The sequence below is a fragment of the Camponotus vicinus genome, unplaced genomic scaffold (assembly GCF_025532165.1).
Source record: "Camponotus vicinus isolate PSW18456_S1 unplaced genomic scaffold, iyCamVici1.0 SCAF_14, whole genome shotgun sequence".
NCBI lineage: Eukaryota > Metazoa > Arthropoda > Insecta > Hymenoptera > Formicidae > Camponotus > Camponotus vicinus.
The window spans coordinates 12,968,266-12,982,117 of record NW_028141950.1 but is presented as its reverse complement, the minus strand read 5'-3'; the positions used below and the strand labels follow the sequence as shown (position 1 = coordinate 12,982,117).

At 32.9% G+C, this 13,852-nt stretch overlaps 2 protein-coding genes across 6 annotated transcripts; one reads left to right on the top strand and one right to left on the bottom strand.

The window, feature by feature from the left end:
* Window positions 1-656: 656 nt before the first annotated feature.
* On the bottom strand, window positions 657-3,504 carry LOC145965198 (uncharacterized). 2 transcript variants are annotated; one of them, XR_014436646.1, is made up of 5 exons: window positions 3,382-3,504; window positions 2,892-3,143; window positions 2,688-2,801; window positions 1,399-2,595; window positions 657-1,325 (listed from the first exon to the last, which is right to left on the bottom strand). XR_014436646.1 is itself a non-coding variant. In XM_083088588.1 (4 exons), the coding sequence occupies exons 2-4, from the start codon at window positions 3,073-3,075 to the stop codon at window positions 2,189-2,191; spliced, it is 705 nt and encodes a 234-aa protein (XP_082944714.1). In that variant the 5' UTR covers window positions 3,076-3,143; window positions 3,382-3,504; the 3' UTR covers window positions 657-2,188. The 2 variants fall into 2 exon arrangements, 1 of the variants encoding a protein (XP_082944714.1); XM_083088588.1 differs by having other exon boundaries at window positions 657-2,595.
* Window positions 3,505-4,942: 1,438 nt separating this feature from the next.
* Window positions 4,943-8,933, top strand: LOC145965197 (uncharacterized). Of its 4 annotated transcripts, XM_083088584.1 has the most exons (11): window positions 4,943-5,298; window positions 5,500-5,713; window positions 5,813-6,015; window positions 6,095-6,151; window positions 6,241-6,345; window positions 6,406-6,438; window positions 6,562-6,681; window positions 6,807-7,017; window positions 7,096-7,193; window positions 7,336-7,555; window positions 7,640-8,932. In XM_083088584.1, the coding sequence occupies exons 6-11, from the start codon at window positions 6,436-6,438 to the stop codon at window positions 8,221-8,223; spliced, it is 1,236 nt and encodes a 411-aa protein (XP_082944710.1). In that variant the 5' UTR covers window positions 4,943-5,298; window positions 5,500-5,713; window positions 5,813-6,015; window positions 6,095-6,151; window positions 6,241-6,345; window positions 6,406-6,435; the 3' UTR covers window positions 8,224-8,932. The 4 variants fall into 4 exon arrangements, with proteins under 4 accessions (XP_082944710.1, XP_082944709.1, XP_082944711.1 ...); XM_083088583.1 differs by lacking the exon at window positions 4,943-5,298 and having other exon boundaries at window positions 5,421-5,713; XM_083088585.1 differs by lacking the exons at window positions 4,943-5,298; window positions 6,406-6,438 and having other exon boundaries at window positions 5,421-5,713; window positions 7,640-8,933.
* Window positions 8,934-13,852: the final 4,919 nt, after the last annotated feature.

Sequence of the window (13,852 nt, the reverse complement as noted above, 5' to 3'; positions counted from 1 at the left end):
AAAACATTTATATTAGATTATTTTATTTATTTAATATTTTTATTTCGAATAGTCACAATATATTTTATCAACCAAAAACATATAATCATTAAAATTAAAACAGTTTTTTGGTAGTTTTTTAAATTAATTTATTTTAAATAATTATTTACATTATTAAAACAAAATATACTTATATTTAATTAACATGTAATCGTATAATTAAATGCATGTAATACATAATGTATCGAATCATGTATTGAAATTTTTATTGAATTTCAAAATCGTTTGGTAATCGTGATAAAAATTTTTCATGATTTATATTTATGAGAATTACTTTGGAATCAAATTCTGAGATAGAAATAATGCATTCTTCAACATCTTCACATTCAATTTGTTTTATATGAGTCAAATTAAATATATCATCTTCGTGTATTCGGTATTTTGAAATTTTTTTAAGTAACATTTATTCTCATGTTCTAAAATAAGTAAAACTTTGGCATAAGCTCCGGATTTTAATTGGATATTCGTATCGTCTGTACACTGAGCTTTTGTATATTGTTTACTGTGTAGGACTTTTCCATTATATATAATTTTTTTATAAACCTTATAACACTTTTCTTCTATTATTCTGCATCGAAATTTTCCAACGTAAACAACTACACCATCTTCTTCGTAAATAAAATGTGATGATAATCTTTTAGCTTTGAATAAATTTTCACAGAAGTCTTTTACTTCATCCGATAAACAGGTAACATTACCAGTTTTAAAAAGCCATTTTATTAAATGTTTTTTACTAATTTGCTCGTCCATTTTGCTAGGTCCGCCTATTAATTTTTTTAAATAATAAATTTCACTTTCAAATGGAAAAGTAGAATGTGACCAAAGAGGACCACTATATTTCACTGATCTTACTACATGTAATAGACTATGCACATTAAAGGTAACGTTGTTGCCTCCATAATATATTTCAAAATAAGTAACAAATGTAATAGCATCTCTCTCGCATTTATTCAAATCCTCTTCAGTTATATTAGTTTTAAGTAATGTATGTAAAGTTGTTATCAGTAAAGCGTAGTGACGTAAAGCATCAACATGAAGCACACCTTTTAAACAAGGAATAGCGCAATCTAACATCCAAAATTTTATTTGAGACCCTTTCCATTTTAATTTTTTTCGAAACTCGCCTTGATGTCGATGAATGTCCTGAGATCGTCTAATACTTGACAAACGTTCGTCAATAGTCTTGATGTCTCTTTTATTTAATTTGAATGGAGACTTTGATTTAGATTGTGTCCATAATTTATACAAATACTGATCAATGCCAAGAAGAATACAATGTAAATAATCTAAAGGAAATGACCATACAATATTTATAAATGGTATTCTTAATAAAGAGCTATATCCTTTTACTCCTCTTACATCTCTTTTATGTGACTCTTCAACTGCAGCTACATCTTGCTTGTGACTTTCATGAGTTCTTATATCAGAATCATTTTCTTCATTTTTATATCTAATACCTAATTTTTTTACGTAATTACCAAAATGATAACACCAGCTACAACCGTAGTGACCATTAAATTGTAGTCTACTTTGTAAAATAGGTCTGCAAACGGAGTCTACGTCAAACGATACTGGACAAAATTTTATTGTTTCTTCTTCACTGTCTAAATTAGTTATTTTTAGTCCATCTTCATGTAAAATTATTACCTGGTCAATAAATTTATCGAAAAATAAATTGGCCAATAAGTCAGTTTTAGGCTCTTCTGAACATGTAAGCATACCGCAAAGAATATAAAACTTTGATCTTAATTTTGGAGATAAAAAATTTGGCATTGCTCCAAGAGGCCAACCTCCTTGTTTACCACTACTTGACAAAGGTGCACCATCATTTCCGACGTTGTAAGTGAAATAAAAATCTTCAGAACTATTAATTTCTTCTGATAATTCACCATCATGTATATCACAAATATTTTTTGATCTTTCAGGGTTGCAACGTTTTTCTTTTATTTGATTCATGTAAGTTAAAATTTCTTTTTTGATAGATGAATTTTTAAATAACAAAGACAACTGATATTTCAAGTCAAGTATTATAAAATAATTTGTTGATTTTAAAGTTAGTACAAATTGCACACTGCACCGAGAACAAACTACTGTGGTACGTTTAAACTGTTTTTTTGATGTTGAATACAGAATAGATTTATAACATTTATCAATAATAGTGAAACATTATCTCTTCGTCTGGAGGATCAAACATCTCTCTAAATCTATACTTTGATATATTTAAATGATAAAAATCAGGTCCTGCTAATATTTTTATCATTTCTGTTATACTTAGCTTGCATTCATCTGTTATTGTATGTCGAATATGTATTCCTGTAAGCATTGTCATGACATCTTTAACTGTCTTATTACTTTTTTCAAACATGACAGTATCATAAAATGGATGTTCGCCATCATCTGCATCATCGCCATCATCACTATCGCTAGAATCATCTAGTTCACTGATAATTCTATTATTATTACTTGTACTTCTTGTTGATACTGATGATAATGAGCTAATACTTGTCCTATCATTATTGAATTCCGAATCATTATTTTCATTAATTATAAAATTATCTGCAAAAATATGTGAAACATAGAGAACATTTAAAGAGATTTTATTTATATTAAAATTACATTCAAAACTAATTTAAATGTACAGACGTTACCTGTCATTAAGATGTCATATTGTTGACGTGACTGCTCATCACATTGCATATTAGGTGTATTGTCAATATACCGCTCACTGATATTTTCTTGACATATTGATCTTACGTTGAAATCTATAAATTTTTAAAATTTATAAATGTATGATACATAGATTTAAATAAGTATAAATTATATTCTAAAAAAAATACATCTGATTTCTTTACCAGAGATATGAGACGGTTGCTTTGTAAATAAATCCCATTTAGCCAAAGTTCGAAAATCACGTATACTATTCCTATGAGTATTCTCATAATCTTTATACAAGCCTACTTTGTAGCGTTTTGCTCTTTTTGGTGGCTGCAAATACTCAAGATCTTCAATAATACTTGACCCAGATGAATCACTCATGACGTTCCAATATTGATTATAATCAATTGAAAATAATAAAAATAGCAAGTATAGAATATAACTTTGGTCTGAAAAAATTTAAATATATATAAAATTAATTCATTATTTTTTTTTGTCATATACTATATATACGTAAAACAATTAAAAACTTGATAAAAAATATTTTTTTCTTCTACTCTTTACATGTTAAATTGTAAATATTATGATTATAAAAAATTTTAACATAACCTTATAATAATGATTTTATTTTAATATGAAAATCAGAATAATTACAATTTTTCTTTCACTATATATTCTTATACTTACCACCAATATTTGCATAAATTGTATCTCCATACACTGATTAAAAAAAAGTAATTAACAAAACTGTTTAATAAATCGCATATTTTCATGATGTAAATATTGCTACATGATAGAGACTGCATGAACACGTAATACAAATACATGTAAAAAAAAACGGGTTACATCAAAGAACTGTATTATCGACACTTAAAAAAACTATAATTAAAAAGAAAACACTTTTACTAAATAAGTAATTGTATAAGTAATACACGAATACTTGGATTATATTAGGTGCGCAACTAAGTTCTCGCTGTTTTTTTTATGAAAATGCAACTTTATTGTGAAAAAATGGTTACAAATGAATCATTCAAAGTATTGCCCATCGCTAGCTACAACTTTTTCCCATCTTTCTGGCAGAGCTCGAATACCGTTACGGTAAAAGTGTTCATCTTTTGAGGCTATCCACGAATCAAGCCATTTTTTGATGTCTTCATATGAGCGGAACTGCTGATCAGCCAGACCATGTGCCATCGAACGGAACAAGTAATAATCGGACGGCGCAATATCTGGGGAATATGGCGGGTGGGGTAGGACTTCCCATTTGAGCGTTTCCAGGTAGGTTTTAACGGGTTTGGCAACGTTAGGCCGAGCGTTGTCATGCTGTAGAATCACTTTTTCGTGCCTCTGCTCGTATTGTGGCCGTTTCTCGCGCAGTGCTCGGCTCAATCGCATCAATTGAAGTCGATACCGTTCCCCAGTGATGGTTTCGTTCGGTTTCAACAGCTCATAATAAATAACATCGACCTGGTCCCACCAAATACACAGCATAACCTTCGCAGCGTGAATATTCGGCCGAGCCGACGACGTAGAAGCATGACCGGGCAGTCCCCATGACTTTCTTTTCTTTGGGTTGCTGTAATGAATCCATTTTTCATCACTCGTCACGATGCGATGAAGAAAACCCTTCCTTTTTTGCCGCTGGAGCAGTTGTTCACAGGCGAAAAAACGACGCTCAACGTCCCTTGGCTTCAAATCATAAGGAACCCAAGTTCCTTGCTTTTGAATCATTCCCAACGCATGCAATCGCTTGGAAATGGCTTGGCGGGTAACTCCTAATGCTGATGAAAGCTCTTGTTGCGTTTGGCATGGATCCTCATCGAGCAATGCCTCCAATTCAGCGTCTTCGAAGGTTTTTGGCCTTCCTTCACGCGGACGGTCGTCAACATCGAAATCACCGTCTTTGAAGCGACGGAACCAATCACGGCACGTTGTTTCACTTAGAGCAGCATCTCCGTAAACTTTGTGGAGCTCTCGATGCGCTTCAGCCGCCGTTTTCCTCGAATGAAAGAAGAAAATCAACACTTCCCGCAAATGACGATTATTTAGCACAAAATCAGACATTTTCACACAACCAAAAGTATATGACGCCAAAACAAAATCACTACTGTGTCAAAACGGTTTGTTTACCATATGTCTAAGCTTGGTTCATGACGTTTTGGATATGTCGAAATCGACCAACACTTATTGGTGGCGCAATCTATTGACAAACAGCGGGAACTTAGTTGCGCACCTAATACATTTTTTATCATATATTTGTTAAAAACATTTTTAGGCAATTGAAAAAATTATCAATAATAATTAATTATTACACTACAAATAATGAGCAAAAAATTTAAATTTTGTGCTATTTTGCTACTACTGCCGTGCAGCGAAAACATACGTGCTATTGCGCAGTCGCAACTGGAGCTGATATAATTTTGTTTTGAAATCTTGGAAATAACAATATAACAAAGGAAATCACACTACACATACCGATGATTGTTCGGCAGATTGTAGTTCGTTAAAATTTTCTAAAAGTGTGCATGTGTAAAAGTGTTAATTGTGTAGTTAAAACGTGTCTTTTATTTTTACTTATATAAGAAATAAGAATATAACGTATTAGTGAGTATAATATGACATTTTTACCGAGCATATTACATAGTCTATATCAGTGCTCGGAGTTAGTTGCCCTTTTCGGGCCGAAATCGGAGGCGACGCCTACGATTTCGGCCCGAAAAGGGCAACTAACTCCGAGCACTGGTCTATATAAATGATATAAATAATGCAGTGATTAATACACGTGTTTTTGTTTCAACTATATAGGTTATCTTGCATCGTCGTTATGGAAAAAGATCCGTATAATTTTGCTTATGTAAAAGTAATCAGTGGAGATGGACTCGGTAAAAAGCGTATTATTAAAACAAGTTTATTTTCGCCGGTGTTGAATCCATCTACGCACAAAAGTACTAAAAAATACAATGTATTATGTGAAAAATAGGACAAAAACCATACAAAATACAAGTTTTATTTTTTGGTGGTATATATTTATAATATATTTTTTGTCATTCAATGCTGGTATTTTATGAAGTGTGATAAGTTATATATATAGTGTGTTAAATTTTATATTTATTTTTAGGTTCTAGAGAAGAAATTGAAAAAAAAATTAATTCTCCAAAAAGTACAGCAAAAGATGATGATACTAGCATTACTCGTAGTAGTAGTAAAAGAATTTGCAATGTTCCTTCGAAATTTTTAACATCTGCTTCAGATTCAGAAAAAAAAGAAGAACGTATTCTCAAAAGAGCCTGCCATTCTGAATTAAATTCGGATGAATTAGAAGTATGATATAATATACATTACAAATCTTTCATTTGACAAACAAATCTAACATAAATAAATTGTTTTTTTTTTAATTAAGGCAAAGAGATTAAAGGGTCTAGCAGAAAGGAAAATCTCACTACTTGAAAATAATAAGGTATATATACACAATATATTTTTGAAATTTATTTGAAATTTTATTTTTTTAAAAGTTCAATCGATTTGAAAATATTTTCATTCATGTAGCAAACTTCAAGTACTATTGACAAATCTATTGATTCATCAACAGTCAACGACAGTTCCTCTAAATACATTGGAAGGATAGACAACGAAAACCGATGCAGGCCTACGGTAACAATTATATTCTCTTTTACATTTTGCGATCATTATAAATAATATTTCATTTTTCAGGAGCCTGTTTCAAAAGATATTACTCGACATATGGTAATATTTATTTTATATTCATAGAATATTAAAAGTATATTATATTAATCTTTTCATGTTTCTTGAAAATTTTGAAAAGTATTGACCTTTTTTAATTTAAAATATTTACTTGCATATTTATAGCAAACGCCAAGTCGTGCAACTGAAATACGTACTGTTCCTAATGATAATATGGATAATGCCTCTGAATCGACCTCTAAATGCCTTGAAAACAAAGAAAATAATAGTTATTGCGAATCAAAGGTAAACATATTCTATATATAGATATATAGATATAATAATTAAATAATTAAATAATAATTAAATCATGTAATATAGTGTACATCGTTTTTTCAAAAGTAAATAAATTAAATTTTTTGCAAGGGCAGTACAGTACTGCAAAAGTTGCAGTGATGCAAAAAGAAATAAAGAGTCTAAAGAAAAAGGTTGCAGAATTAGAAGAAGAAAACAACGAGTTAAGTTCAAATTTGAAACATTATCGTCTTAAGCTTCATGAAAAAGATAAATATATTAAAACTTTAAGTGACCTCAATATGGATTTACAACAAACTGTCATAGAAAAAAGCAAGGAGTGTAATGGTAATAAAAACTTAAGTAATTTAATTTAAATACTTAACATAAAAAAAATTGTATATACTTATTTATTTAAATTTTTAGATAGAGTTGAAGAGTTTCTAAATGCAAAGAATTCTATTTCAACAGGAGATAATTATCCGAAAATAGGAATACTAAGAACAACCGATGGCATCAACAGAGTTAGTATTATCTATATATATGTATATATATATATATATATATATATATATATATATATATATATATATTTATTTATTTATTTATTTTCGTTATTCATTGTTATCGTTTTAATACCTAATATTGATTTTACTTTTTTTATAGATACATCTCGGTAAAAATATTTTCGTACCTGAAAAAAGTTATTCAGCTTTTCTAACTAATTCCAAAACGCCTAGTCAATGCGCAGGTAATCTTTTAATATTAGTATTTGATATAGAAGAGCTAATGACAGGTACCAGGACAGGCTTCACAAGTAATGCGTCAGCTGTAGGCAAAAAAACGTGCTCAAAACTAGACGAAATTAAGTACAGTGTTTGTGCAGGTAAATTTAATATTATCTCTTAGCGAAACACTTTTGAAATAATATGTTTACATTTAATAAAATATTTTATAAATAATTTTATAGATTTTTATTGCTACTGGATGGAAACAATATATAAACCAGATAAAAAACAGGTCGAACAATTTGACATAGATTTATTAAAATTTAATACGTATGCTGCTAAAAAAATTGCTGACCTAAAAAGAGATCCTGAAAAGAAAAAAAAGAAAAAATCATCTAAACGTTCTGCTGGTTCTGTCAGTGAAACTGATAGTGTTCAAGGCAGCTCTTTAGATAACATTACAAATAAAAACAATGGTGATAATGATAAAGGCCCTTCTAGTGATGTGTTGTCAAAAGACAAAAATCGAAATATTGAAAATCAAAATATTTCAGAAGAGATAGCGAACCAAAAATATACAGTTGTAAGGGCTGATATACATAATTCTGACAACAGACATCTTTCTGATGAAACTACTACAAACGAGACTACAGGGTTATTTATAAATATTGATAATTTCAGTCAAGATATAGATAATAATACTGACAAAACTAATGATCCTCTCGAAGATGATTCATCAGACAATGATGATAACTATTATGACTACTCTCCTACTAGATCCGATAAAATCGATGAGGATACAATTGAAGAAGACTGTGATGACTAAATATTTAAAAAAACGTACTTATTTTATAATTTATTTTAGCATAAAGTATTGTTTAACATTTGATTTAAAATTTTAAAATCTTTTTTTAAACTTTAAAGTATGTTCATTTAAAGAAATGATATATATAATTATTCAGTTACAAAACTTTTTTGTAAATCTAATTAATGTTGTTTTAAAAAAAGTTGATTGTTACACAAATATATTAGAAAGTGCATTTGTAACAATCAATTGATCAATATATTGATATCGTAGTTTTCGCTTTCCTAATTCAGCTATAATATTTTAAAAAATCAATCCAAGGCACATTCGAAAATGTTTTCTGCACGCGCGCTGTTTCGACTTTTATTAAGAGGATTAGAATCCTCCTAAGATCGACATAATGTTATTTTTTAATTAAGATCGACATAATGTTATTTTTTAATTTAATATTATTAAAACCAAAGTGTAATTAAAAAAAATTAAAAGATTATCTCTCATGTGCAATTTGTACGAAGATTTCATATGTGAATATTGTAAAATCATACTTAAAAGAAATACATGTTTAATTTGTACGTCATTCATTTATTAAGAGGATTCGAATCCTCTTAAGATCAACATAATGTTATTTTTTAGTTTAATATTATCAAGACCAAAGTGTAATTAAAAAAAATTAAGATTATCTCTCATGTACGAAAATGTTATATATGTGAGTATTGTAAAATCACACTTAAAAGAAATACATTTGTACGTCATTCAAACCATTTTACATTTATAATTTTTTTATATTTAAATCTTTTTTCAATCAGATTGAATACGGAATTTCGACGGCGAAAATCAAAATTAAAAACAATTAAAAACAATTAAAATCGAGTGCTTTCAAGACGAATTCAAACCATTTCATCAATACGATTAAAAACGGAATTTTGTCTCGAAAAATCCGTATTCAAAACAATTGATACACTTAAAAAGAATTGAAATCTATTACTTTAATAGTGTCGGAAACATCTGTTCGAATTAATCGTATTTAATTGTATAATCGTGTTTAATGCGTATATTCCAGAACAAGATTCCTCATTAAAACCAATTGATATTTTCGCTATCGTATTTAATTACTCGTTTTCCGCAGGGTAGTGTATCACGTAACGCTTCTTATCGTATAGCGTTGCAAGCAGTTTGAATTCCCGCTTGCCAGGTGGTTTGTCGCGTGTCGGGCAAAACAGTAGGTCAGTGTGCGCATCGTGAAGATGTTGCGGGTACTCGAGGTCTACTTCGAAGATATAGCCTGTAGGCGAATCTAGTGCGATGGATGATACGTTAAAATTGGTCACGTCATCGACCCATCGAAAATCGGCGTAAGGCAACGGTTGACACATTGCCCATCCGTACAAATTATTTACATCAAAGTACATCAAGTACGATGATGGTTTCGATGGATCGTACGACTCCATGTACTTGTTATTAGCGCGAGCGTATCTGTTGGAACATTGACTCAGACCGCCGCGTATACCACGTTCGATGAACATAACCATGTCGATGTCGGTAAGCAGCTCGAACGTAATTTTCGTATGCTTCAACATGGCATCCCACGTGTATCCGGGGAGAGTATAGTAAGACGCGGGGTCGAGTCCGTAACTTTCGATACATTTATCTCCAAAGTTTTCAAAAATGTCGGCTAATAACAAGACAATTTTGAGGTACAAGTCGCTATATTCGCCTAGCGTCCGAATGGAGAATCGCGTCCAGATGTTCTCGGCGTGCGCGTAATCGCTCTCGGATACAATGTCACCGGTCAAGGAACTGTAAAATGATTCGCGCGGTGGTAAACACGTATCTTGCAACTTGTCAACGGAATCGATGTATTCGTACGGAAATACACCTTTTCGCGTTAACAAATTGAAATTTTCTGTTGATAAATTTTGAAATTCTGATTTTAAAATTTTGAGTTTGTCTTTGTCCAAAAATGATGCCAATTTATCGAGACTCGATGCGAGAAATTTGAATGAATCGATGAAACGTAATTTTACATGAGTTTTTGATTCTTCATCCATACAAACATTTTTAGTAAACGAAATATATTTCTCCTTTGTTATCGGAAGTAACTCGATTTTCCCTTCCAACGATGTGGCTATTTCCTCGATAATAAAGTGTGAATCGTAACCGGATAAATTATGAAAAACTATGGGAATACAAAAAGATTCTTTATAATTTAAATTACAATTTGAATGTTCTGGACCTCTGTACCGCCCGGTCAGATGGCAATGATCGCGAACGCGTGTATCGTCTTGCACGAACGGTTTTTCGCATATATGACATTGAGTGGCGCTATGGAATTTCTCCCACTCTTCGGACGTCAAATTTACCATGGGGACATTTGTTTTTAAAATATTTTTTACACGTAACGCTAAATTTTTGAGGTCTTCGGCGAACCATGCTATACAATCAGCGCTACGACGCGAATGGTACGCCGATAAAGATTCGTCGTATGAACAATGTACATAGTAAGCTATACTAAATACTTGGTGATGTTGACGCAATTTTTGTTGTTTTTCCTCCGTCTTGGCCAGAACGCATTCCAGGTCAACGTAGACCACAAATGGAAGCCGCTCCTTCCAATTAAAGTTGTTGAACGATAACCACTTGTCCTTATCGCTCGGCAATCGGACAGCGCAATCGTTCATCTTTCCGCAGTCGACCGTATGCGACTGCAACTTGGCGTCCGAATTAAAATAATGCAGGCATCTGTAAGAGAAAAATTTTTTAAAGATTTATATAACAAAGTGTATAACCTATAATTATTCAAATAATATAAATTAAACTTACCGATCGCAGATATATTTCTTGTGGTCCTTTTTGCTCAGTTGCGAGCTCACTAGCCGGGATAAATTCTTAATCCAAGCGAAATGTCCGACGCTGTTGTCGTCTTCAATGTACAACAAGTTGATATGCTTGTCCCGCTTCTGCTGCGAAAGACGTATCGGGACAATGCTGTTCTTGTCTTCGATGCTGTACACATTTATAGAAATGTCATTGGCAAGTTCAAAATTTTTTATTTGGTTCACAGTCACTGGAAACTCGATGTCCCGGAGATTCAGCACTGTCGTGTAATGCGGATACGATGTTTCTCGTTCCGCCTTTCTTTCAGCGGGATATAGAGCGGCGACCACTGCCCACGCGAAACACGCATTGTCCTTTGATTGTACATTAATCACCGCTCTTTTCATCATAATCTCCCGCGGCAATTTGATGTAACATCCCGCACGCATAGGATTATACTTATTTATATTTACAGTTAAATTTAGTATTCGCGACAGTGCCCACCCGCTATCGCGTTCCTGAAACTCTTCCAGCGATGCTAGGGTGGGTTCGATGACGCGCCGTTCGTACCACTCGCGTAAATCGGATGTGCGAAAGAGTTCATAGTTTCTCGTATTGATACTTTTGTTGGCGCGTTTATCCCCAGCTATGAATTCACCGTTAAATATAGTCCACTTTCACATAATTGTGTCTTTTCATAACGTTCTTCACATGTTCTATCACAATGTCTTTGGCGTCATCAAGAAATTGGCGAGGTTCGATGTGATTATAGTTTATCACCGCACCAGTCGATATGCGACTCTCGAACGCCGTATCAATCTCACGCCACACAAGTCCATTTTGACGCGCGCTACATCCGGCACCCGCGTCTTTGAAACGTCCACGTACCGAATTTTTCCCCTTCGAGGCGCGCGATCCGAGCAATCAGCGATTGTCGATTTCCGATCGATAATCGCGGTCGCTTGATGCTCTTCCAACGACTCGATATACGTATCACATCGTTGCTCCCACACAATGTAATCTTCCAATGAATTCACCAAAGTGGATTGCTCTCGCAAATTTTGTTCCTCCATATTGTATCAGACTTGCGAAATACGCTTCCCAATGATAGTTCTGGATGTACTTTAGCGAAAATACTGGCGGGGTGTGCCTCTTTATCATGATTTATATACTGTCTCGTGCATATCATCGAACATTCTAGAATGATTTCATCTTAAAAAATTCCCCGGAATAGCGTGTGCAATTTAACCTTGATAATTTCGCATTTTGTCACGTACATTTGAAAAATCTAACGTGATTGCATCAGGAGCAGCCGTACATTGGCGCTCGATTTTAACGCATTCAGCTAAATCTTTGTCTAGGGGTGATGTGCGTTTTGACCTTGACGGTTATTTTTTTCGCGTTTTGTCACGTACATTTAAAAAAATCTAACGTGATTGCATCAGGAGCAGCCGTACATCGGCGCTCGATTTTAGTACATTCAGCTAAATCTTTGTTCTGATGCGCAATTTAACCTTGATAATTTCGCGTTTTGTCACGTACATTTGAAAAATCTAACGTGATCGCATCAGGAGCAGCTGTACATCGGCGCTTGAAAATTTTTGTTATATTCAGCTAAATCTTTGTTCTGGGGATGATGATGTCACCGCAGCCGTACATCGGCGCGACAAAATTTTAGAGGAAATTAAAATGTTGCGTCAGCAATAATCCCCTCTACATTGCAATTTGCGATACTATTTGAATTGATATTAATTCTAATACGATCAGTATTGCATCAATCGCGCGTGTAAAAGGTTCACTGCTGAAGAAATCAACATGAATTTTTACGTTCCGATTCGAAACGGTGAAACTCCACCGTGTAAGAAGCAAAAATGTGACACGTAAGTTTCGATCGTTTAAAAATTTTGTTATTTATTAATTTTTTAAAATATTGATCTAATTTATATATATTTATATAGCATTCAGCCTCGTCGTGCGACTCGCATACCTGGAAGAAGATACGCTCTAACCCCAACGTCGTACAAGTATTTGGACATTGGAATAAGCGTTAGAGCTGTGTCGTACGTGGAACTGATTCTCGGCGATAATTGAGGCAATCAAATAGTGTTGCCTTTTTCAACGTGGAATTTGTTGATGCAGAAGCAAGCAGACGTTGAACAATTTCTACAATCGACTGCTCTCCCATTAAGGATTGGAGATTTATCGATCGAAATGTATCAATTGGAAATTGTAAAACTCACATTATGTGACAATTCTTTGTACATGAAACCACAAACATTATTATATTTATTTAATTTTGAAAATTGTATTGTTACGTCCAGACCCTTGAAAGGTCGGGCCATCTGGAAAGACGCAACCTACTTACCCGGTGACACACTTTTCGGGCGTGTGTACAGATCGGGTCGAGCGCACTGTCAGGGGCCTGGCACAGGTCAGAATGGTCCCTTTAACTCTGTGAGTGTCCTAGGCCGTTACGCTCATCGGTCCCTTTTCGATAAGAGAATCGAATCTCTTTTACTCGGGACGGGACCCTGTGCGATTTCGGACTTCAAGGAATGAGAACGGGTAGAAAAATAAATGAAGATTTTGTCATAAATTAGAATTTATTCATTAATTAATTATTTAAGAGATAATGGAACATATTTACAGGGTTATATAAAACTTTTTAAAAATACAAATATAATTGAAAATTTTATGTGTGTTGTATTGTATATGTGAGGGAATTTCCGCGGGTGTTACATAGGTTCGGAGGACGTCAGCCAGGATAAAAAGTGGGAAATCTGCTTTAAGTAATTAATCCTGGCTGGAGATTATTACAAATTTGTTTCTTTTTAAT

Excerpts from the sequence above, each read along its gene's own strand:
- LOC145965198 (XM_083088588.1), bottom strand. The coding sequence starts at position 3,075 with ATGAGTGATTCATCTGGGTCAAGTATTATTGAAGATCTTGAGTATTTG. Across the intron at positions 2,802-2,891 it reads GCAACCGTCTCATATCTCTG|ATTTCAACGTAAGATCAATA; the intron begins GTAAAGAAATCA and ends AAAAATTTATAG. Across the intron at positions 2,596-2,687 it reads ATATGACATCTTAATGACAG|ATAATTTTATAATTAATGAA; the intron begins GTAACGTCTGTA and ends ATATTTTTGCAG.
- LOC145965197 (XM_083088584.1), top strand. Across the intron at positions 7,194-7,335 it reads CAACCGATGGCATCAACAGA|ATACATCTCGGTAAAAATAT; the intron begins GTTAGTATTATC and ends CTTTTTTTATAG. Across the intron at positions 7,556-7,639 it reads TAAGTACAGTGTTTGTGCAG|ATTTTTATTGCTACTGGATG; the intron begins GTAAATTTAATA and ends ATAATTTTATAG.